The sequence below is a fragment of the Leptonychotes weddellii genome, chromosome 4 (assembly GCF_054177405.1).
Source record: "Leptonychotes weddellii isolate Sample4059 chromosome 4, ASM5417740v2, whole genome shotgun sequence".
Lineage (NCBI taxonomy): Eukaryota > Metazoa > Chordata > Mammalia > Carnivora > Phocidae > Leptonychotes > Leptonychotes weddellii.
The window spans coordinates 15,904,134-15,927,294 of record NC_138372.1 but is presented as its reverse complement, the minus strand read 5'-3'; the positions used below and the strand labels follow the sequence as shown (position 1 = coordinate 15,927,294).

The window sequence follows — 23,161 nt, the reverse complement described above, 5'->3', positions numbered from 1 at the left end:
GGACGCGCCCAGCGCTGTGCCTCCTCAAGGGGCGGTTCTCGATGTTCGCTTTGTGCTCAAGTCTTCTCAGCCCTGGTTCTCTGGGACGGGGCAGATTCATGACAGCACAGGAGTCGGGAAGTGCCTCTCTGACCTCAACTCCTGCTATTCACTTAGTCCCCAACCGACCGGCAGCCTGGGGGGTGGGGGTGGGGGCCCTCACTGGGAATACCGGTTCCCCACTCTTCTGCAGGGCCCACTCCCCACCTCCTGCCTCCGCTCAGGCGCCACTTTCCCAGTGAGGCCACCTCATCTCTCTTTCCTTTTCCCTACTTTATTTTCTTCCATACCATTTACCTCTACAAACATTTTATATGTTTTACTTCTCACATTCATGTAAGCTCCCTTGGGTCCACATCTGTTTAGTGCACCATGTCCCCAGTGTCTAGAACATGCCTGACACACAGATCAACAGTTATTTGTTAAACGAAGAAAAAAAAAAATCCAACTAGGGATGAACACACGAGACGGGCACCGAAGGACAGATGCGGGAGGCTAGGCTTTCACCCCGGGGCTCTGGGCGTGGCCGCCCCCCCAACTGCGGACCCAGCCCACCCGCTCTCCCACAGGTGCGGCGCGTGGAGCCCGGGGCTGGGCTGGGGCGGCGGCGGGGGCTCCGAGCTCCCCGCGCGGCCGGGACCGCAGAGGGCCGAGCCTGCGGGCCGCGGGCGGGGGGCCGAGAGGGGAGCGAGCCTCGCGGGGGAGGAGCTGGGGGAGGGGAGCGAGGAGGAGCGGCGGGCGCGGGAAGGGGAGCGCCGAGCGGGAGCCGCAGGGCGCCGGCCCCGGAGGAGGGAGGTGGGGGTCGCGAGGGCGCGGGCCGTGCAGAGCCCCCGGGACGGCGGGGCGGGTGGCGCCCGGAGCTCGGCGGGGGTCGCGGCGAGATGCGGCGGCCGCCGGCGGAGAGACGCGGCGCTGCCCGAGGAAGCAGGACCCGGACCGGCGAGCCCGGGGTCCGCACCTGCGTGGCGGGGAGCGGGTAAGCTCTCGGAGCCGAGTGCCGCCCAGGGAGGGCGCGCCGGGGCCATCGGGGCTGGGAGTCCGGCCGTGACGGCCGTCCCGAGGGCGCTGGGGCGGGGAAGGGGCGCCGCGGCTTGGGGCCTCGGTGACCCGGCGCGATCCCCTTCTCGGCGCCTTCGGACGCGAGGTGCGCGCGCGCGGGACAGAGGGTCCCGGAGGACCAGTCCAACCCGCGGGGAGCGTCCGGGGGGCGCCGTCCGGAGCCCCGGGACGGAGTGGGGGCCGACGCAGCGCCGGGAGACGGGTGCGGGGTCCCAGGCGCGCCTTCGGGGCGCCCGGCGCCGGGGCGAGATCTGGCCGGGCGGGGGCCGCGCGCCTGGGTCGGGGGCTGTGACGCCCCCACGTGGCCCCGGGAGGCGGAGGGAAGCGGGGCGCTGCCCCCTGCCGGCCAGGTCGGGGTGCGGCGCAGCGCGGGGCCGGCCCTTTCCGGAGGGGAGTTGAAAGAGCGTCTAGTGTGGAGCCTCTGTTTCCAGACCCGAAGCCCAGCGGGCCCGGACTTGCTTTGTGACCTTGGGCAGGTCACTGCATCTCTTCGAACTTCAGTTTGCTCATCTGTCAAATGGAGGGGATACTTCTCCCACCCTGCAAGATCCGTGGGAATAAATGAGATGCTGTAAGGATGCCTTTTTCTAATTTTTTTTTTTGTTAAGATTTTATTTATTTGTTTGACAGGGACACAGCGAGAGAGGGAACACAAGCAGGGGGAGAGTGAGAGGGAGAAGCAGGCTTCCCACAGAGCAGGGAGCCCGATGTGGGGCTCGATCCCAGGACCCTGGGATCATGACCCGAGCTGAAGGCAGACGCTTAACGACTGAGCCACCCAGGCGCCCCAGGATGCCTTTTTCTAAACTGTAAAGTTCTGTACAAATCCTAGCTAATCACATAATGTCAGAACTGGAAGGGCAGTAAGAAATCTGCTTTGCTGCAGGTGGGGAGAGTGGAGACTAAATCTTGCCCAAGGTCGCATTGCTTGTAAGAGGATCTAAGACTTAGCCCCCTGCCTCACCAGCTCTGGGGAAGTTCAAAAAATTAAGAGCTGGTGCTCTCCATCAGATTGTCTGCATTAGCAAACCGGGCTTGGCTATTTACTAGCTGCCTGACCTTGTGAAAGCCCTTAACCTCTCTGCGCTGTGGTTTTCTCCCATGTGAAATGGGTTAAGAATGCTGCCTTACAAGCTTGCCGTGCACATCAAATGTGGTCATTGCTCAGCACAGCACCTGGCCACACAACAGCTCAGTCATTAGTGGAAATCATTGCTCTGGTTAGTGGGAATCACCTCTCAATCTCGTCCTTGGAATTGGCCTCAAGTGTTTTCTGATTGAGCACACGTCTCAGGTCTGTGCTCTCCTCTGGACTGCACAGCCACTGGTCAGGGTCTTAGCCTTCCTCACAGGGACAAGGAGGGACTCTTTACCGGCAGCAGTGAGCAAGGCTGCTTGGACAGCTGGGCCTTCTGCAGGCTTTGGTCCTGTCCAACGAGTGGGGAAAAATGGGTGGTCTTTATTGTGGAGGCATCCTGGAAGCCAGGACGTAGAGGGTGGCCTAGGAGGAAGGGGCCGGCCAGCTGGATGTGAGTGGTAGGGCCTAGGGCCTCCTCCTCCCCACGGTGCCTAGTACAGGCCCAGAAATACAAAGGTGCTTTCTCAGAATTGGTCAGTTGCATGACAGATAATGAGGGTGAACGGACAGGGTCATCCTTACTCTCCTAGGCCGCAGATGGATGACAGTTCTTGGCAAAGTGATGTGACTATGAGCAGAAATACATTCTTAGAGCTGGGAGTTCCAGGGACCTGAGAGGTCCCTCTCATTGCAGATGGTGCAGGGTCTGGAGTCAGGCAGAGGAACAGGGATCTGCCAAGGTCACCAGTGTTCTCCAGCAAGCTGAATTCCACGGACATCATTCAGTCTTGAACTTTCTCTCTCAGCAGCAGATGACACGGCTGACCACTCCTTTCCTCAGGACGCACTCTCTTCTGGCTCCTACAGTGTAACACTGTCCTGTTTTCCCTTCTTCATCTCTTGTTTTTGCAAGTTTATCCTTCTTTCTACAGCCATTACCGGCTCTGTTCCCCCAGGCCCTCCGCTCCGCTCGTACTAGACATTCTCCCTGGGTGAGCTCATCCACCCTGTTGGCTTTAGTAACCACCTCTGTGCATGTGACTCATAAAGGTTTGTCTCCAGCTCAGATCTCTCCTCAGGCTGTAGACCCACCTAGGTATTGCCAGCCCCGCATTATTCTAGACGCTGGGGATGTAGCGATGGGCTCGACAGAAGGTGAGTTTTGGGAGGGGGTGGGGTGAGACAAGCAAAGACGAGCAGAAAACATCAGATAGGGTTAAGTGTTAAAACGAGCATCGAGCAGGGTGATAGGATAGAGAATGAGGGCTACTGTACTATATTGGCTGGTCAAAGCTGTGCCCAAGAGGTGATATTTAAGGGTGGGGTCGGCAGCTGGTAAGAGATGAAGTCAAGGAAGTGTCTTGGGCATCAGACAGCGTAGGGCCTTGTGGCCGTGGTGAGGATTTCGGATTTTGTTCTGATATGGGAGCGGTTGGAGAGTTTCAGACCGGAGAGAGCAAATGCTATTATTTCTCCAGGGCTCACTGGAGCCTTACAAAGGAGTTCTTCTGTACTGATTGCCAGCCTACCGTGCCACGGTCACTGGAGTGCGGAGGGAATAGGGAGCTCTTCAAAGAGCTTCCAGGCACAGGCAGTGAGAGGCACCAACAGACCCAGAGTCAGGAGAGGGCTTAAAGGAGGAAGGTTTTGCCACCAGAAAAGGCTTCCTGGAGGAAGCGGCTTTTGAGAAGGGCTTCAGAGAACAGAGAGCAGATGACATCAGGTATGCATGAAGGGGAGTGGGAAAGATCGTTCTTCCAGGCAGAGGGGAGTCAGCCTGAACCAGCATGTGAATTCCCCAAATATGTGTGGAGAAGTCAGGGGAGAGGAGACAGGACTTGTAGGGAATTAGAGGTCAGGCTACGGAGGAAGTCTGAGCCGTTCAGAGCAAGACCCTGGGTCTGGCCACGTATGCGCTGTGTGACCTTGAGCAGATTGCATGACCTTTCTGAGCCTCAACCTGCTCATACATAAAAGGGAAGTAACTGGTTAATTGCCAGGGAGAATAAGGGAGGGGGAGGATGCCAAGTGCTAGGGACAGGTGAATGGGAACAGAATCTTGCCTGCCAAGGAGGAAACAGGAGGGGCTGGTGTGGGTGAGGAAGATGGTGGCTGTACTGAGTTTGGGACCTTCCAAGCTCCCATGAGTGGTGGATGGAGTGGACAAGTTTCAGCAAAGAGGCGACAGTTGAATTTGATCCTGGGAGTGAAGTTGCAGTTGGATGAGTAGATGAAGGCTACCCACACAGAGGTCTCTGGACTTCATGACACAGGTATACCACTCCCCCCTTCCAGAAATCAAGTCCAACAGGGAGACAGGCAGTAAGCAAGTAAGCCTGGTGGAGTGGGGAGGAGGGAGTAATCAGTTCCATCTCTTGGGTCCAGAGAAACCTCCAGAGAAGGTGGATCCAGAGATGAGAGGAAGAGTATTTTGGGTAGAGGGAATACCCTGTGCAAAGGCTCAGAGGAGTGAGAGAACCATGGTGTTTTTGCAGAAGGAGGCCTCAGCCATGCTGGAGGTGGGGTCTTCTGCGAGTGCAGGTGAAGGATAGAGGAAAGGGCTGGACTGTGCAGCCTCTGGATAGGTAAGCCACAGGAAGTGAAGAGAAAGGATTCAGGGCACATGAAGGGAGAAGTTCTCCAAGGATTCTTCAGTCTGTGGAATAGGTGTCCTCGGCCCCAACTCCTCTCCCCTGGCTGACTGCATTTGTCCTCCAGCGCTCCGCTTCAGGGCTACTTTCAGAAGGGGTCTCGGGGTCGCAGCAGGTTGTCTCTCCTACATTCCCACGGCTCCCTTCATGCTCCGATGTCATCCTCAGTCATGTCTGTGGACCCAGGTTCCGGGAGCGTATCCCCGGGGCCGCCGGAAGTCTTCCCAGGAACAGGGTCCACATGTGTGTTGCTTACGGCAACACGGGGTAAGGCTTTAAGCGAATAGCTATCGAATGGCTGAGGAAACAGGCTCAGAGAAGTCAAGAAACTTGCCCAAAGTCACAGAGCTAGTAAGTGGCATAGCGGGAAAGCAAATTCAGTCTACCTGACTCTAAAGCTTGTGCTTGTAACACAGCTGGATTATGCCTCCCAGCAGGGCGAGCAGATGGTGAATAGTAGGTTTGGATCCCGTAAGCCCTAACAAATTCAGTGTTCCATTTCTAGGAAATGAATTCCTGTTGTTCGTACCTTGTTTATCCAGTCTGGAGAAGACAGCCTCTCGCTTGCCCTAAAAGTGGTTTCACTCCATCAGTTCAAGTGCTCTCTGGGGACCCAGATGTGCAGCACGGGGAGGGGGGCGCAGCAGAGTGAGCTCCAGGACCTGGGGATGCAGCCCTGGAGGCTTCTGGCCGAGTGTGGTCTGCCCTGCCAGTCTGTTCTGAGAATTACTCCCCTAGTATGGAAACTCCGACAGAGGTGACTGGGAGATTTGAAAATGCCAAAAATGTACGGTGTGAAACGGGCACAAGAGCCGGTGGATACTGCTGTCCTTAGTCTCAAGTTCCTGCTGCTGCAAACGGGAGGCAGGGGAAGGAGCAATGATGGGAGTCTGAAGACTTGGTCTCCGCCTATAACTCACTGTGTGCCCGTGGGCAAGTGTCCTGCCCTCTCTGGGCCTCTTTCCCCGTCAGCACCATGAGGGAGTTGGACCACACTATTCCTGAGTCCTTCCCGCTCTGACACTCACATCCTTCTGAAGCCTTAGCCCTGACATTGCGATTATCCCTGGCACCATTCATTGCTGCGCATGGAGCAGCCCCATCACCTGGGAGCTGGTCAGCAATGCCGAATCTCAGGTCCTGCTCTCCTCCCACGGAATCAGCACCTGCCCGTTTCCTAAGACCCCTAGGTAGCCCGTCGGCTCATTCCAGTGTGAGATGGGCTGCGGTGAGCGGCTGTTTCTACCCTCGCTCTGGGCTGTTCGGAGAAGGCGAGCGGAGGATCGTGTTGCCGGCTGAAGGAACAGCTCCTGCGTGCTCCCCGGGGCCGAGGCCCGCTAGGGTGGGAGTGACGGAGCTTGGCATAGAACAGGGCCCCAGGTCCCCAGCAAAGAGTCTGGGAGTGTGTGCAGGCTTGTGTGGGCTATTTGTGCAGCAGAGGAGGGAGTGGAGCTGACTCACTCACCTTGCCTGAGCGGTGGAGCAGGGAGGCGAGCAAGCCGGGCTCCTAGCCTGGATCTGCAGGGCCTCCAACAAGCCATTTCCCTGAGTGGCAGTTCTCTGCCCTGGGCAATGGGAGTAATACCAATGGGACTGATTTCAGACGGTGGGAGGATCCACCTTAACTGAGTTGATAAAGGAGAAGTGCTGAAAACAGTGCCTGGCACCTAGTAAGCTCTTAAGAACGCGTCGGGTTACTTTGTTGCTACTGGGCTTCCAGCCCCTGCGCGCGCAGCACCCCGGGCCGTCCCAACCCCGCCCCTGGATTGCGGGAGTTCCCTGAGGACAGAGTCCCAAAATGACCCCTAGAGGGCGATATCACCCCCGTTGAGAACCATTGGTTCTAGAGCACAGCTATGCAATTAAAAACAGAAAGCAAGCCACGGAGGTAATTTTAGATTTAGAAAATTTAGAGGTAGCTGTGTTAAAAAAAAAAAAAGAAAAAACCACTTATGTTTTATTTACTCAATATGACCAAAATATGATCAACTGATATAAAAAATTATTAGTGAGATATTTTACATTCTTTTTGAAACTCAGTGCGTTTTACACTCCAGCACATCTCAGTGGCCACGTTTCAAGCCCTCAATGACCACGTGTGGCCAGCAGTGGCTATTCTGGAGTTTTTCAGCGCTGGCTCTCAATCCTAGCTCTGTCACATACTACCCGTGTGGCCTTGGGCTAGTCATTTAACCTCTCTGGACCTCAGTTTTGTCATCTGTAAGGTGGGGGTACTAACTCTGCTTCCAAGCGGTAGTATTAGAGGGAGATGGTGAGTTTAAAACCCCTTTGCCCACTTTCCCACAAGCATGGGAGAAAATCCAGTGAGTGGTCAGCCATAAAGCCTTTAGGCAACACATTTAGTCGTTCAAGGTGGTCCCTTCCCTACTGAAGGCTGGTAATAACTCAGTGCAAAGCTGTAAGGAAAAAGGGGTTGCATTCTCTGACTTCCCTAGCTGTTGCAAAGGTCTGGAAAACAGGTTTCACCTGTCTTGGATTTCTTATTTTTATTTTTTCTTCCCAGCTGACCAGGGACCCCCACTCGGGGCTCAATCCCAGGATCCCAGGATCATGACTGGAGCCGAAGGCAGACACTTAACCAACTGAGCCAGCCAGGTGTCCCAAACCCTTGCATTTTCAAGATGAAGAAACTGAGGCCCAGAACAGGAACTGACTTATCTGAGGCCACAGAGAGGTTATGGCAGAACCAAGCAAAAGATCAGGGCTCCCCCCTCTCAGGCCAAGCTCTATTCTCAGAGCCTATTCCTCACCAGTTCAGGGAGACTATCATAAACAGGTACTGAGCTCTTGCTCTGGGCCAGGTGTCAGGGCTCTAGGGGTTAAGTAAGACATGGTCCCTGCACTCAAAGTCCAGTGATGGAGACAGTCCAGCATGGTAAGAACTATGGTGTTAGGCATCCAGAGTGGGGTATCTAACCCAAGCTGGGCTGGGGGGAGGTTAGGGAAGGCTTCCTGGGGAGATGCCAGAGCTTAGTCCTGAAGGGTGACTTGGATTAGGCAACCAGAGGGCTGAGCAGGGGATACTTTCCAGGCAGAGGACACAATGGGGACAGAGGTTCCGAACTGAAAGCAGCGCTGGGGCTCATGGCAGCGGGGTGCTGGCAGGAAGACTAGCAGATCTGTGTCACTGGAGTGCAAACGTCACAGCCAGCTGATTCAGGAGATGATGCTGGAAATGTAAATAAAGACCAGTTCATGAAGGGTCTCTTAGACCAAGTTGGGACTGAATCCCAGGGGCCTTGGGAGCCACTGGAGGATTATAAAGGACTGACATGGTCAGACTTTTAGTTAAAAGGAAGATTCTGGGACACCTGGGTGGCTCAGTCAGTTAAGCATCTGCCTTGGGCTAAGGTCATGATCCCAGCGTCCCGGGATCAAGTCCTACGTCGGGCTCCCTGCTCAGTGGGGAGTCTGCTTCTCCCTCCCCATTTGCCCCTCCCCACCATTCATGTGCTCTCGCTCTCTTTCTCTCTCTCTCAAATAAATAAATAAAATCTGTAAACAATTAAAAAATTAAGGAAAATTCTGGGTGTGATGTGGTAAGAGAATGAAGAGGGGGCAGGAGTGGCAGCAGAGAGAAACAGGAGAGTGATAGCAAGGGCTAGATGGGAGGAAAGAGCCAAGGCAGAGTTAGGTTTATGCAGTAGAATTGACAGAATTTAGTAATTCAGCAAACGAGGAGACTATATCAGTCAGCTATTGCTGTGTAACAAACCACCCCCAAACTCAGTGGATTAAGATGACATTTATTACTATGAATCCCACATCTGGAGACTGGCTGATTTAATCAGAGATTGGCTGGGCATTTCTGCTGGTTTAGCTGGGCTCACACATGCATCTGTTGGTCAGCTGAGGAGCTCTGTTCTAGGCTGGCTTTGGCTGGGGGCAGTTGACTGGCGTGGCTGTGCTCCATGCGTCTTCACCTCCTCTAGGGACCAGTGGGCTCGCCCACACGTGTGCTCGTGGCAGAGTGCAAACAGAAACGTGCACAGCCTCTTGAGGACTAAATTTGGAACTGGCTCACTGTGGCTTCTGCTTCATTCTGTTGACCACAGCTAGTCCATGCTGAACCCAGACTTGAGGGACAAGGGAGTAGAAGCACAGAGCTGAGCTGAGAAGGGTGTGAAACTTCGCTGTGTGGTCTTAGACAAGACACCTGCCTCTCTGGGCATCAGCAGTCTCAGCTGATTAGATTGGATTGCATCATTTAAGGTATTCCTTCGAAATCAGGTTTGCCAGGGAGGGGCTGTTAATTATAACTAATTGATGGAGTGTTTACTATATGGCTGGGCTTTCTGTTCAGCTCGCTCAAACATAACAGCAATTTGAGGTTGGTGTTGTTATTGTCCGTGTTTTCTTTCTTTATTTCTTTAAGATTTTATTTTACTTTATTTTAATTTATTTATTCATTTGAGAGAGCGAGAATGAGAGAGAGTACATGAGAGGGGGGAGGGTCAGAGGGAGAAGCAGGCTCCTTGCTGAGCAGGGAGCCCGATGCGGGACTCGATCCCGGGACTCCAGAATCATGACCTGAGCCGAAGGCAGTTACTTAACCAACTGAGCCACCCAGGTGCCCTTTACTTTATTTTTAAAAAAATTTATTTATTTGAGAGCAGGGGGAGGGGCAGAGGGACAAGCAGACTCCCGGCTGAGCAGGGAGCCCAACAGGAGGCTTGATCCCAGGACCCTGAGATCAGGACCTGAGCTGAAATCAGATGCTTAACCAACTGAGCCACCAAGGTGCCCCAGATTTTATTTTTAAGTAATCTCTACACCCAGTGTGGGGCTTGAACTCACAACCCTGAGATTAAGAGTTGCACATTCCACCGACTGACCCAGCCAGGCATCCCTCATCCCCGTTTTCCATATGGGAGAAACAGCTCGAAGAGGTTAAGTGGACAAGCCCAGGGTCTCCCTTTGACCCTAGCCTGACTTCCATTAGTGTAGGTCAGTTTTGCCTGTTCTTGAACTTTATGACGTTTGAATCACACGTGGTGTGTCATAATGTTCAGCTTCTTGGGTTCAACATTATTTCTGCTTTTTCCTTGTGGTGGTGTGTAGCGGGGAGCTGGTGTTCCTTCTCACTGATGTATAATATTCCACTGCGTGACTTTGCTCATTTCTCCATCCTACTGTTGATGTCTGTTGGGATAGCTTTCAGTTTGTGGTTGTTAAACCGTGCCTGTATGAACAATTCTTGCACAAGTGGTTTGGCGGACATAAATGCAGGTTTTTGTTGGTTATATAGCTGGGAGTAGAAGGTTTTGGCCAGAGGTTTGGCATTTTTTATTTTCTACATTTTCCAGATTTTTATAATTAGAGAAACAGGTGAAAGATGGACTTGCTTGAGATACTAATTAGAAGTCAAGCCTTGTGCTCAGATATAGACAGACAGACACACACCCATGTTAACACTTCTCTAGTTTTCTGAACATATATTATTTCATGCTCACAACACCCTCAGGAGATAAACTTGATGCCCTGATTTTACAGAGCAGGAAACTGAGGCTGAGGGAGATCCCGTGCCCTACAGAGAAGGAGATGGTCACAGCTGTGGATGCACTTTGTAAAATATAAAGCACTCTTCAGATTTGTGGAGAATGATTTCCCCATCCAGGGCTCACTCAGCCGTACCACACAGCTTCTAGAGAAAGAACAGACAGGAATTTCTCTGCGGGGTATTTATCCTACAGCAACAAATCTTCATCACAGAGCCCTGGGTTTTTTTCTTCCAAAAGGATGAGACTGGTTTCTGAGGATACATTAAACCCATAAATTCTCTTGTTTTCTGGCAAGGTTTTATGACTGTTAAAATAAAGATCTTTCAGAAAGGGGAGGTGACTGATCTTTCTGCAAACTGAATGAGTCCTGGGTAGGAAGCCCTTGTTAAGAGGGCTACAAAGAGCCCCTGCTGTGGACCAGGCATGCATCCTTCCCACTGAATCCCCGGAGCAGTTCTGGGGGAAAGGTGCTATTACCCCAATTTACAGATGAAGAAGAAAAGCCCAGGAGGTGAAATGACTTGCCTCCACTGCACAGTAGGGATTGTTTGGGGGAAAGGAACTGGAAATCCTCTGTCTTATTACCGCTTCTCAGGGCCTGTTGGACTGTTTCTCAGTTCATTTGAACTGGCTCAACTGGGAAGAGTAGGAGCTGGTTAACAATGAGGTTTCCTGGATACAGAGGTTGCTTATGGACATCCAAGAATAGGAAGGAGTGCCATTGGATCTGGAAGGTTCCTTCCTCTTCCTCTCTTGGGGCAGGTGGTTCTCCTGTTTCTCTGCTCTCTTCTCTGTCCTCTCCCTTCTCCTGCCTCTCTCTGCAGACTTCTTTCCTTATTTACCTGTGGCTTTTCTGCTGCCCCTAAACTTGCCCTGGCCTTGGTCTTCGGCGGTGGCCAGACTTCAGCCTCAGGGTCCTTGGCTTGCAGGTTGCTCCTCCTCCATTGTCAATCCACCCAGCTGTTCACAGTCTCCTTGCTAAATTCCCAGGAGAGAATCTGGTTGGCTCATTTGGGGTCACGTGTCCACTGGTCCAATCAGCTATGCTCAGAAGTGGTCTGTGGAACAAGTTGAGATTGAGACTCTGCTTTTGCCCCTCCATCTCGCAGAGATGCTAGAGCTGGGAGTGTATGGAGTGGCTGGGGTCTATGTGGTCTGGACTCTGGGGGAGACACTGCTGGGCTAAGGGGAGTCCTTGCTGCTGCCGCAGTGGTTCCCGGGGGTGTGGTGGGCGAGGGAGAAGCTCCCTGGTATGGCTGGTAGTTCTGACAGTGGCAGGCATCACTCACTAAAATGGACAGGGATGGCTTGTTGGACAGTGGACGGAAGAGGCCTCATTGCCTGCAGACCTGAATTTGGTTGGACACATCATAGAGAAGCCAGAGAAGTCATCATTCGCTATGTCGGGCATTTGGATCCATGATTTTACCAGTTCTCCCCAAGCTCCTGTGAGGTCTGGGTTATCGGCTCCATCACGGAAGCTGTGCAGGCCCAGAGAACTTACATGACTTGCCCAATGGCCATAGCAAGAAAGTGGAGCAACAGGAATTGGACCCTGATCCTACCTGACTTAAAATGTATGCTTTTAAGGGGCACTTGGCTGGTTCAATCGGTTAAGTGTCTGGCTCTTGATTTTGGCTCAGGTCATGATCTCAGGGTCCTGGCATTGGGCTCCATGCTCAGTGGGGAGTATGCTTGAGTATTCTATCTCCCTCTGCCTCTCCCCCCTCATGCTTTCTCTCTCTCTCTTTCTCAAATAAATATATATATTTTTAAATGTATGCTTTTAGCCACTGCCTGCCATCTTTGTACCCTCATTACATTCGTCCAAGTTTCTATAGTTAGTGCACATCACACACATCTTTTTTTTGTTTTTTTTGTTTTTTTTTTTTTTTAAATTTTTTTGTTTTTTTAAGATTTTATTTATTTGCGAGAGAGAGAATGAGAGACAGAGAGCATGAGAGGGAGGAGGGTCAGAGGGAGAAGCAGACACCCTGCTGAGCAGGGAGCCCGATGCGGGACTCGATCCCGGGACTCCAGGATCATGACCTGAGCCGAAGGCAGTTGCTTAACCAACTGAGCCACCCAGGCGCCCCACACACATCTTTTTTTTGAAGATTTTATTTATTTATTTGTGAGAGAGAGCGAGCACAAGCAGGGGGAGCGGCAGAGGGAGAGGGAGAAGCAGGCTCCCCGCTGAGCAGGGAGCCCGATGCGGGACTCGATCCCAGGACCCTGGGATGATGACCTGAGCTGAAGGAAGTCACTTAACTGACTGAGCCACCCAGGCACCTCACATACATGATCTTATTGGAAGTACTAAACATCCTTTGGGGCAGCATAGCCATGCTTATATTCCCATTTTACCCAGGAAGAAACTGGGGGTTCAAGAGAAGTCATGACTTATCCTTGGTTACCTGCTGGCCCGTGGCAGAGCTGGGACCAGAACCCACATCTTCCGGATTCAAATGTATCAGCAGGTATTACTGTATCAAGCTGTATCCGTGTCATTGCTGGTAGGATGGCTGCCTTTTTTTCTCAAATGTACAAAATTGATTGTCTAAGAGAAATAATTATAAATATATCATTCCCTACAAAAGAGTACATATTATAATATACATACAGTTCAAAGAATAATCATCAACATCCAAGCACCTACCACCACCTTAAAAAACACGTCATCAGGGGTGCCTGGTGGCTCAGTCGTTAAGCGTCTGCCTTCAGCTCAGGTCATGATCCCAGGGTCCTGGGATCGAGCCCCATATCAGGCTCCCTGCTCTGCGGGAAGCCTGCTTCTCCCTCTCCCACTCCCCCTGCTTGTATTCCCTCTCTCGCTGTGTCTCTCTCTGTCAAATAAATAAATAAAATCTTTAAAAAAACCCAAACACGTCATCACTGATACTTTTAAAACCCCTACACAATCTCATTCCTGCATTCTTTCCCCTCCAGGGGTGACCACAATCCTGGATTTTATATTTAACGTTTCCTTGCTTTTCTTTATGGCTTTGCCAACATATATTTATATCTTTAAACACTTTGTTTCTTTGTGCGTGTTTTTCTAAGTGTTGTTTGTGAGGAGCACCCACAGGATGCAGCTTTGGTTTACTCAGGTTTGCTTCTCCATGATGCTCTGGCATAGGAATACACCACATTCTACCACTCTGCTGTGGATGGACGTTTGGGCGGTTTCTAGTTGTTTGTTTCTAGCCCATGCCACCGTGACCATTCTTGTTCCTCTCTGCTGATGAACACAAGAGTTTCCCTGCGATGTATACCTGGGAGCAAAATTACTGGGCCATGAGGTAATCATTGCACCTTTAGCTTTATGAGATAATATCAGATTGTTTGCTAACGAGGTTCCTCGTCTTTCCACTCTGCTAGTGGTAGGTGACAATTCCTGTTGGTCCACGCCCTTGCGGATGATGCGGCATGATCAGACTTAAAATGTTGTACTTGTCTGCCGGGTGAATATGCTATCTCACTGTTGTTTTAATTTGTATTTTTTGTTTTATTATTTGAAGTGTGATAGGAGAGGCAGTTGCTTATGGAGCTACAGTCTTTATCTCCAAAGGCAGCTGGATTATGGGAAATTCCCCCAACTTTGTTGAGGGTGGGGAAGGACAGCAGGCGGGAGAGGAGGGAGATAGCTTCAGAAGCACTTGGCTTCCCTCAGAATTCCAGCTCAGCATTCCTGACCAAGGCAAGCCACGCTGTCCTTCCCAAGATGTCACCCACCAGCCTCCCAGGCCTTTCTGAGCCCACGCCTTTCACTGAGTGAGGTCACTGGAATGCCTGGAACCCAAGGGGCGGCCACATGGGTTTGTGGGGCAGGCATACAGCCCTCCATGAGAAATGACTGCACCTAGTCTGTCTGGAAGGAAGAACATTCCAAACAGTCCAACCCAACTTCACATTTTCCATGTGAACCAAAGTGGGAGGAAAACTTCAGCCAGAGGCTTTTGAGGTGGAGCACGGAGTGAGAGGGTCAGGAGACGGCATCGTTTTCACCTATCACCGTGAGCCCCCAAACCAGTTTCACTGCTGGAAGCACATGCGCCTTAAGGCTTTTCTTCCTGATCCAGGCAGTGTGGAGAAGAATGGAAATCTCAAGAGCTGCTCTGGGCCCAGTTTTTCCACTTTTAGCTGGGTGACCTTCGGCAGGTGACGTCACCTCTCTGCTCACTTGTAAGGTGGGGGCCATATTGCCCACGTCACAGTGGGTGACTCTTGGCCCCAGGGCTAGCTCAGTGCCTGGAACATAGCAAGAGCTGTATGAAAGACATAATAATAATAGTATCTTTTAAACTTTAGGAATGTTCTTGAGCAGGTTAGGATTAAGTTTGGTTTTCTTAGGGCACCTGGGTGGCTCAGTCAGTTAGGCATCTGACTCTTTTTTTTTTTTTTTAGAGATTTTATTTATTTATTTGGCAGAGAGAGACACAGCGAGAGAGGGAACACAAGCAGGGGGAGCAGGAGGGGGAGAAGCAGGCCTCCTGCAGAGCAGAGAACCCGATGTGGGGCTCGATCCCAGGACCCAAGATCATGACCTGAGCCGAAGGCAGACACTCAACGACTGAGCCACCCAGGCGCCCCAAGCATCTGACTCTTGATCTCAGCTCAGGTGTCCGTCTCAGGGTTGTGAGCTCAAGCCCTATGTTGGGCTCCACGCTGGAGTGGAGCTTACGTTAAAGTAAACCAACAGATTTGTTTTCTTAAACTGAGGATGTTTCCCCTCTTCTAGGAAGATACATATTTTTAAAGATTTTATTTATTTGTTTGAGAGAGAGAGCACAAGCAGGGGAAGGGCAGAGGGAGAAGCAGGCTCCTCACTGAGCAGGGAACCGATGCAGGGACTCTGGGATCGTGACCTGAGCCGAAGGCAGATGCCTGACCGACTGAGTCACCCAGGTGCCCAGAAGATATTTTTTTCAAAGATAAAGTCCCCACAGTTTGAGGAGTGCAAGAGAAACTATTGCATTGCAGTAGTCTAGGTTCTTAATGGTTTAAAAACCAGTCAATCAACAGACACAGACTGAAACTTCCCAACAAATCCCAGAGCCAAGCTGTAGGGACCGGCAGTCAGACTGGCAATGAGTCTTGACTTTGCTCAGTGTTTACTGGGTTTCAGAGGCTGGCCTTGCCAGGAGCAATGGAAGCTCCACCACAGCCCGGGGAGGCAGGTAGGGTGGCCACTTTTTTGAAGACGAAATCTGAGACTCAGAAAGGGGTAAGGGACTTGCTCAAGGTCATACAGGAGGGTGGGGAGAGAAGAGGGATTGGTGTCCAGACTGTCCCACCCAAGCCAAGCTCTCCCCTGCACCCAGCTGCCTCCCACGTCTGGCGCCAGCCCCCTCCTGAGCCTTCTCTGCTACTGCACCCCTGCTCTCTCTGCTCCAGCCAGTTGGGCTCTTTGCCAGGCCTTGCACTTTCTGACCTCTGGCCCTTTGCTCTTGCCTTTCCAGCCACCAGGAATGCCATCCCTCCTGATCTTGACTATTGAAACCTTCTTCTTAATGTAGCCATCCATTGGAGCAATATACGGCCCTTAAGCATGATGTTATGGGAATGACTGATGGAACAGAGTTCAAAACACATTAAGTTGAAAAACATACAAACTATGAAACAAATTCATACATAATAATAATTCTTTTTTTTTTAAAGATTTTATTTATTTGTTTGACAGAGAGAGACACAGCGAGAGAGGGTATACACGCAGGGGGAGTGGGAGAGGGAGAAGCAGGCTTCCCGCCGAGCAGGGAGCCCGATGCGGGGCTCGATCCCAGGACCTGGAATCATGACCTGAGCCGAAGGCAGACGCTTAATGACTGAGCCACCCAGGCGCCCCCATAATAATAATTCTTAAAAGTGTGTATATATAAATCTGCCTGGCCAGCTCCGTCCCAGGGTCCTTGAAGCTATATGTCTACACCCCGTGCCAGGCTTTGAACACTCTTAGGATGGGACCTGGAAGAAATCAAATGAATCATAGGGATTCCTGGTGGAGTTTTAGCATTCCATATAAGGCAGGGGAAGAGGCAGTAGGGGTGTGGATGGGGCTAAGGGGTCTTGGTACTCTTCTTGTCAACCCCATACATCAGGGGCTACCTGCAGGCCCCACAGACTTCAGCTGGGGTCATGCCAGAGATGGGCCTTACACAGAGTGCCCTGTGCTTTACCTTACCCCAATCATCTATACCAGGGGCCCCAAGCTCCAAGAACCCCTTGGCTTGCCCATGTCCCAAATACTGAAACCCAGATTCAAGGCCAGAGGCACACAGAGGAGAAAATGAGTCTTCGAGGGTTTTTTTTGTGATGACATTCCCAGTTTCCATTTAGAAAGCTGAATATATTTTCTGGAGCTGAACTTTCACCATGAAAAATGCTCAGGGTTTTAATTTTTGCAATTAATTTTCTCTGCTAACCAAAAGGTGTTTCTGTTTTTGCTTTTGTGTTTGTTTTAAGAATCATGCGTGCTCACTCGAGGAAATTGGAAAATTTTTTAGGAATAAAAGAAAGGTCACCTCCCCCTCCCCAATTCCTAGAGAAATACATTGTAAAAATTTGCTATCTTTCCTGTTGACCTTTTTTTTTTTTTTCCTGTGCACAGAGTTATTTTGTTTAGTTTTCATTGTTGCTGAGCAAATAGAATGATGGTTCTGATTCATAATTTACAAAGCTGATTTCATGTATTTATAACAAGCCTGTGATGCTTCCAGCGGCTCTGCCCCCTCTGGGAATTGTGGGGGTGGGACCCGTTGCCCTCCCCTGTGTTCTGCTGGCACTTTTGACAAGCTAGGTTCACCGTGCCACTGCCAACATTAACCAGTATGCTTTTAAACTTATAGTTAGTTCGAGTGTCTCAATGTCCTTCTAGAACCTAACTCTTGCCTTCTTTTCTTTTTTAAGCTCCAGAGCTCTGGACATGTGCCCTTCTCGATGAACCCACAGTGATCGGTTTGTTTTGCCTTCTCCCAGCTCATGCATACTTCAGGTCTTGGTAACCAGAATGTTTTGTCTGTTCAGGCTCAAAGTGATCAGTGGGACAGGAACCCCCAAGTTCAGTGCCTCATGATGTGTCAAGATGAACTTAGGAAAACGGTGAGCTGTTGACTGGACTGCTTCTCAGAATCTGCTGGTCCTTCTGTTTGTCTCTGGTTTTAAAAGCCCCCCAGAGGCAACCTGAAACCCAGGCTCTTCTCAGAATAGGGTGGGGGAAATTCCGAAGTTCTTATTAAACACATTTATCCCTCAAGCTTTGGAAGGAGCCAAAATGCCAAAAGCGAGAATCCCAAAGTACTGCCCACACTGGTGTGATATCCTGATAAATGTCTAACAAATCCAGCATGTGTCCCCTGGGCTTGAATATTTGCTGGGCAAAGTTCCAGAATAGTGAGACATCTTGGGATTCATCCGGGTTAGGAAAGACCTTTAACTATCAGCTGTCACCTCACTGTTCTTCAAATAGTCAAGTCTTGAGGTCTTTTCACTGTGCGCTGTTCTGATGGAGGGCCCCCACCAGCATGAAGCAGAAGGATGACCTTGTCCCATAGGCAGGACAACTGTGAAGGGAGCTGTGTGTGTCCAAGTCTGTGGGAAGAGAGAGCCACCTAGAATGTCCCCGCCAAACCAGTCACTGGAAGGCCTTCTCCAGGAGGCCTCCAACAGATCCCTGAATGCTACAGAAACCCCAGAGGCTTGGGGTCCAGGGACACTCCAGGCCCTCAAGATCTCTCTTGCTCTGCTCCTTTCCATCATCACAATGGCCACAGCCCTCTCCAACGCCTTTGTGCTCACCACCATCTTCCTCACCAGGAAGCTCCACACCCCAGCGAACTATCTCATCGGCTCCCTGGCCATGACGGACCTCTTAGTCTCCATCTTGGTCATGCCCATCAGCATTGTCTATACCACCACCCACACCTGGAGCTTTGGCCAAATCCTGTGTGACATCTGGCTGTCTTCTGACATCACATGCTGCACAGCCTCCATCCTCCATCTCTGTGTCATTGCTCTGGACAGGTACTGGGCCATCACAGATGCCCTGGAGTATAGTAAACGCCGCACAGCGGGCCGGGCGGCTGCCATGATTGCCACCGTCTGGGTCATCTCGATCTGCATCTCCATCCCGCCACTCTTCTGGCGGCAGGCCAAAGCTCACGAAGAGATGTCGGACTGCCTGGTGAACACGTCTCAGATCTCCTACACCATCTACTCCACCTGCGGGGCCTTCTACATCCCCTCTGTGCTGCTCATCATCCTCTATGGCCGCATCTACATGGCTGCCCGGAATCGCATCCTGAATCCGCCTTCGCTCTACGGGAAGCGCTTCACCACGGCCCACCTCATCACGGGCTCTGCGGGGTCCTCGCTCTGCTCTCTCAGCCCCAGCCTCCATGAGGGGCACTCCCATACTGCCGGCTCCGCTCTCTTTTTCAGCCACGTGAAAATCAAGCTGGCCGATAGTGTCCTGGAGCGCAAGAGGATTTGCGCGGCTCGAGAAAGGAAAGCCACGAAAACGCTGGGGATCATCCTAGGGGCCTTTATCATCTGCTGGCTGCCCTTCTTTGTCGCCTCTCTGGTCCTCCCCATCTGCCGGGACTCCTGCTGGCTCCACCCAGCCCTCTTTGACTTCTTCACCTGGCTTGGCTATCTCAACTCCCTCATCAATCCAATAATATATACTGTGTTTAACGAAGAGTTTCGACAAGCGTTTCAGAAAGTTGTCCATTTTCGGAAAGCCTCCTAGTCTTATTTGCTGATGACTCTTGTTATCTGTTGTGTCCTGTAACCCAACTGGAATTGTCTTGTTTATTTTTCCTGAGATTTGGGTCAATCCTGATATGTTGGGTTTTGGTTCGACCAATAGAATTGTTCAGCGTTCTTCTTCCTGTTGTCTTCTTGACTTCTGTGCCACCCAAAGTGGGGCAGCTTTGTGAAGGGTGACAAGACCGAAGATTCCACTTAGCATATTTTCACGGCTCATCCATGTTGGGAGAAATGTGATCCACAGGATTCCCCGTTGATTCGGTTCAGACGGGAAGCTGTCCAACTCTACAGAGAGACCCTAGGTTCAAATGGGAGGCTTTCTGGTCTACGTAAGTTTTGTATGGAGCTCAGAGGAGGAGGGTACGTGAGGTTAATGACCTGAGCTGAAAGAGAATTGGAGTCAGGATGGAAGCTCTCCATTCCATGTGGCACCTTGATTAGAAAATAACACGCAGATCAACTACCCCCTACCCTTCCTCCTTCCCCGGTATCTCTGCATCACCTTAATATTCTGAAGTTAAAACCCACAATTACCCTCAATGACAGATTGACAGGCTTTGGACCCACCAAGCTTTGAGTGGGACACCATTCTGAATTTTGTTTCATGAACTATTTTTTTTTATATCCTGTTCTCATCAGAGATCTTAAGATGTTGAGTCTTGTCAAATAAAAAGCATGAGACGTCATGGTCAGTGAGGTCTTCGGGTAATGTCCCCCCGCTCCCTGGATGAACCTTTCAATCCACTTCAGTCTCCAGCATTTACTGAGCACCCACCACAGGCCTGGCGCTGGACCGGAGCCCTGGCATCTCGTCTCTCACTGGAGCCTTATGAAAGCCAGTCTTGTGATGGTTAAAGCTGAGCAATGATGCCTCAGTTCAAATTCAAGTACTACCAACTTCTAACTGGGTGGTCTGGGGCAAGTTTTTGAAGCCTTCTTTGCCTCACTCTCTTCAACTGTAAAATGGGGATAATGATAGGTATGTTATTGTATAAAAACAATAGCCACTGTTTATGGAGTGCCTACAATGTTCCTTGTGCACATTTTCTTGTTCGCTCTTCATCCCCATTTTATAGATGCAGTAGAGCAATGTTCCTATTGTTAGGGAAGATTTCATAAAGAGGGGACAGACTCCCAAAAGCTGAACCTTTGTGGGATGGGAGACTAAGGAAGGGGAGAGGGGATGAGGCCTCTTGGGGGAGATGGAGCGAAGCAAAGGAAGGTCATACCAGGTGGAACAAAGAGCAGGAACAAAGACTGGGAGGTCTGTAATGCTCATTGGGGTCTCTGGGCACAGAGAGAAGAATGATAGCGAGGAATCTGGGATATCAGGAATGGAAGGAAAAGAGGGATGCCAAAATGGGGGGTGGGCAGGGGCAGACAGAGAAGTCTTGTGTTGACCTTGAAGTTCCTGCTGGACATTTCACACTGTGCTCCCTGGGCCATCTGCATTAGATCCAGGGAGCTTGTTAACATTAGATTCCTGGTCCCCAACTCAGACCCATCAAATCAGACCTCTGGCAGTGAGGCCTGGGAGTCTGCATTTTAAATAAGCCTCTCTCTGACTTCTTGCAGTAGATGATTTCTATCTCTCTAAAGTTTGGGAACCTCTATGTTAGTGTCTTGCTCCCCCTGGGAGATCCCTCCCTGAGCCCAGAGACACCTCTCAGCATGCTCATTGCTCTCCCTTGCACCTGGCATGCCCTTTCCTAACTTCCTTTAAGGCTGTGCTCTCTTTCCCATCTCCTCTGTCTTAATTTTTTTTTTAAGATTTTATTTATTGGGGTGCCTGGGTGGCTCAGTTGGTTGGGTGACTGCCTTCAGCTCAGGTCATGATCCTGGAGTCCCAGGATCGAGTCCCGCATGGGGCTCCCTGCTCAGCGGGGAGTCTGCTTCTCCCTCTGACCCTCCCCCCTCTCATGTGCTCTCTCTCTATTTCATTCTCTCTCTCAAATAAATAAAGTCTTTAAAAAAATTTTATTTATTTATTTGACAGAGAGAGACACAGCGAGAAAGGGAACACAAGCAGGGGAGTGGGAGAGGGAGAAGCAGGCTTCCTCCTGAGCAGGGAGCCCGATGCGGGGCTCGATCCCAGGACCCTGGGATCATGACTTGAGCCGAAGGCAGATGCTTAATGACTGAGCCACCCAGGCACCCCTCCTCCATCTTAATTTGGGCCATCTTCCTGATCTGGGAAACATTAGGAATTCAGAGACTGGACAGGGAAGTGTAGCTCAGTGGTTAACTCAGCGGACATAGGCTTTGAAGTCAGAAACAGCCAGAATTGAATTCTAGTTCTGCCATTTATCAGCTGTGTGACCTAGGGCAAGTCACCTATCCTCTTTGTGCTCCAATTTCTTCATCTGTTAAATGGGATTGTCAGTATCTAAGCCATAGGATTTTTGTGGGGATTCAATGAGGTGGTAATTATAAAACGCTTTGCATGTGTCTGGCACATAAGTGCTCAGTAAAATGTCATCTGTTACTGTTTGAGAGCTTTGAGCCAATTACAAAGGAAGCTCAAAAGTCACCTCCTCAGAGGCCTTCCTTGACCATCTAGAACAAAAGTCGATAAACCTCCTAAAAGATGGCTTTACAGGGACGCCAGGGTGGCTCCCTTCAGCTCAGGTCATGATCCCAGGGTCCTGGAATGGAGTCCTGCATTGGGCTCCTTGCTCAGTGGGAGCCTGCTTCTCCCTCTACCTACTGCTCCCCCTGCTTGTGTTCTCTCTCTGACAAATAAATAAAATCTTTAAAAAAAAAACAAAACATGGCTTTATTGAGACATAAGTCATGTACCAAATAATTCACCCACTGAAAGTATACAATTCAAAGCCTTTTAGTATATTCACAGAGTTGTGTAACCTTCACCACAATCAATTCATCACCCCAAAAAGAAATCCTGCACCCTTAGCCAACACTCCCCAGCCTCCCTGGCCCTAGGCATCACTAATCTATTGTCTGTCTCTATAGATTGCCTATTCTGTACATGTCACATGAATGGAATCATATAATCTGCTCTTTTGTGGCTGCCTTCTTTCATTTAGCCTAGTGTTTTCACAGCTCATCCATGTTATTTATTTTAGATTTTATTTATTTGAGAGAGAGAGAGCACAAACCAGGGGGGGCAGCAGGCAGAGGGAGAAGCAGACTCCCCACTGAGCAAGGAGCCCAGTGCGGGGCTCAATCCCAAGACTCTGGGATCATGACCTGAGCCGAAGGCAGATGCTTAACTATCTGAGCCACTCAGGTGCCCATCCACTTTTTTCCATTATAAATAATGCTGCTATGAACATTCTTGTACAAATTTTTGTGTGGACACATGTTTTTATTTCTCTTGGGCACACACCCGCGGATGGGATTTCTGGGTCATATGGTAACTCTATGTTTACCCTCTGAGGAACTGCCAGACTATTCTCCAAAATGGCTGCTCCATTTTACGTTCCGATTAGCAGTGCATGAGGGCTCCAATGTGTCCACATCCTCACTGGTATTTGTTTTTTGATGATAACCATTCTAGTGGGTGTGAAATGGTATCTCATTGGGAAGGCAAACTTTTTTTTAAGGGCCAGATAGTAAGTATTTTCATCTTTGTAGATTCTATCATCTCTGTTCCGATTACTCATCTCTGCCCTTGTGGCATGAACGCAACCATAGATAATATGTAAGTAAACGAGCTTTGCTGTATTCCAATAAAATTTTATTTACTAATATAGGTGCCAGCTCACAGGCGTGTAGCTGTAGACTCCTGATCTAAAAAAAAAAAAAAAAAAGCAAGCACCTCTCCCCGCATCTACCTAGTCATTCTCTATCCCCTTCTCTGGCTTTATTTTTTTATTGTACTTATTACTAATGATGGTGTGTACGTGTTAGTTTTGCTTCTTGTCTGCTTCCAGAGTGTCAGCTTCTTCAGGGTGGAGGTCTTACTTGTCATGTTCACTGTTTGATACCCCGTACACCAGAGTGCCTGGCACATAGTACATACTCAATAAATATTTGTTTGAATGAATGAATGAATTAATGGAACACCATTTCCAGGTTTACAA

General features: G+C 50.4%; 1 protein-coding gene across 4 annotated transcripts; it reads left to right on the top strand.

Annotated features, from left to right (window-relative positions):
- Window positions 1-815: 815 nt before the first annotated feature.
- HTR1D (5-hydroxytryptamine receptor 1D) lies at window positions 816-23,124 on the top strand. 4 transcript variants are annotated; one of them, XM_081817701.1, is made up of 3 exons: window positions 3,234-3,331; window positions 17,256-17,447; window positions 18,162-23,124. In XM_081817701.1, the coding sequence occupies exons 2-3, from the start codon at window positions 17,431-17,433 to the stop codon at window positions 19,093-19,095; spliced, it is 951 nt and encodes a 316-aa protein (XP_081673827.1). In that variant the 5' UTR covers window positions 3,234-3,331; window positions 17,256-17,430; the 3' UTR covers window positions 19,096-23,124. The 4 variants fall into 4 exon arrangements, with proteins under 4 accessions (XP_081673825.1, XP_081673827.1, XP_081673824.1 ...); XM_081817699.1 differs by lacking the exon at window positions 3,234-3,331 and adding an exon at window positions 816-1,015 and having other exon boundaries at window positions 17,256-23,124; XM_081817698.1 differs by having other exon boundaries at window positions 17,256-23,124.
- The last annotated feature ends 37 nt before the right edge of the window (window positions 23,125-23,161 follow it).

Coding starts and splice junctions, on each gene's coding strand:
- HTR1D (XM_081817699.1), top strand. CDS start 17,962: ATGTCCCCGCCAAACCAGTCACTGGAAGGCCTTCTCCAGGAGGCCTCC.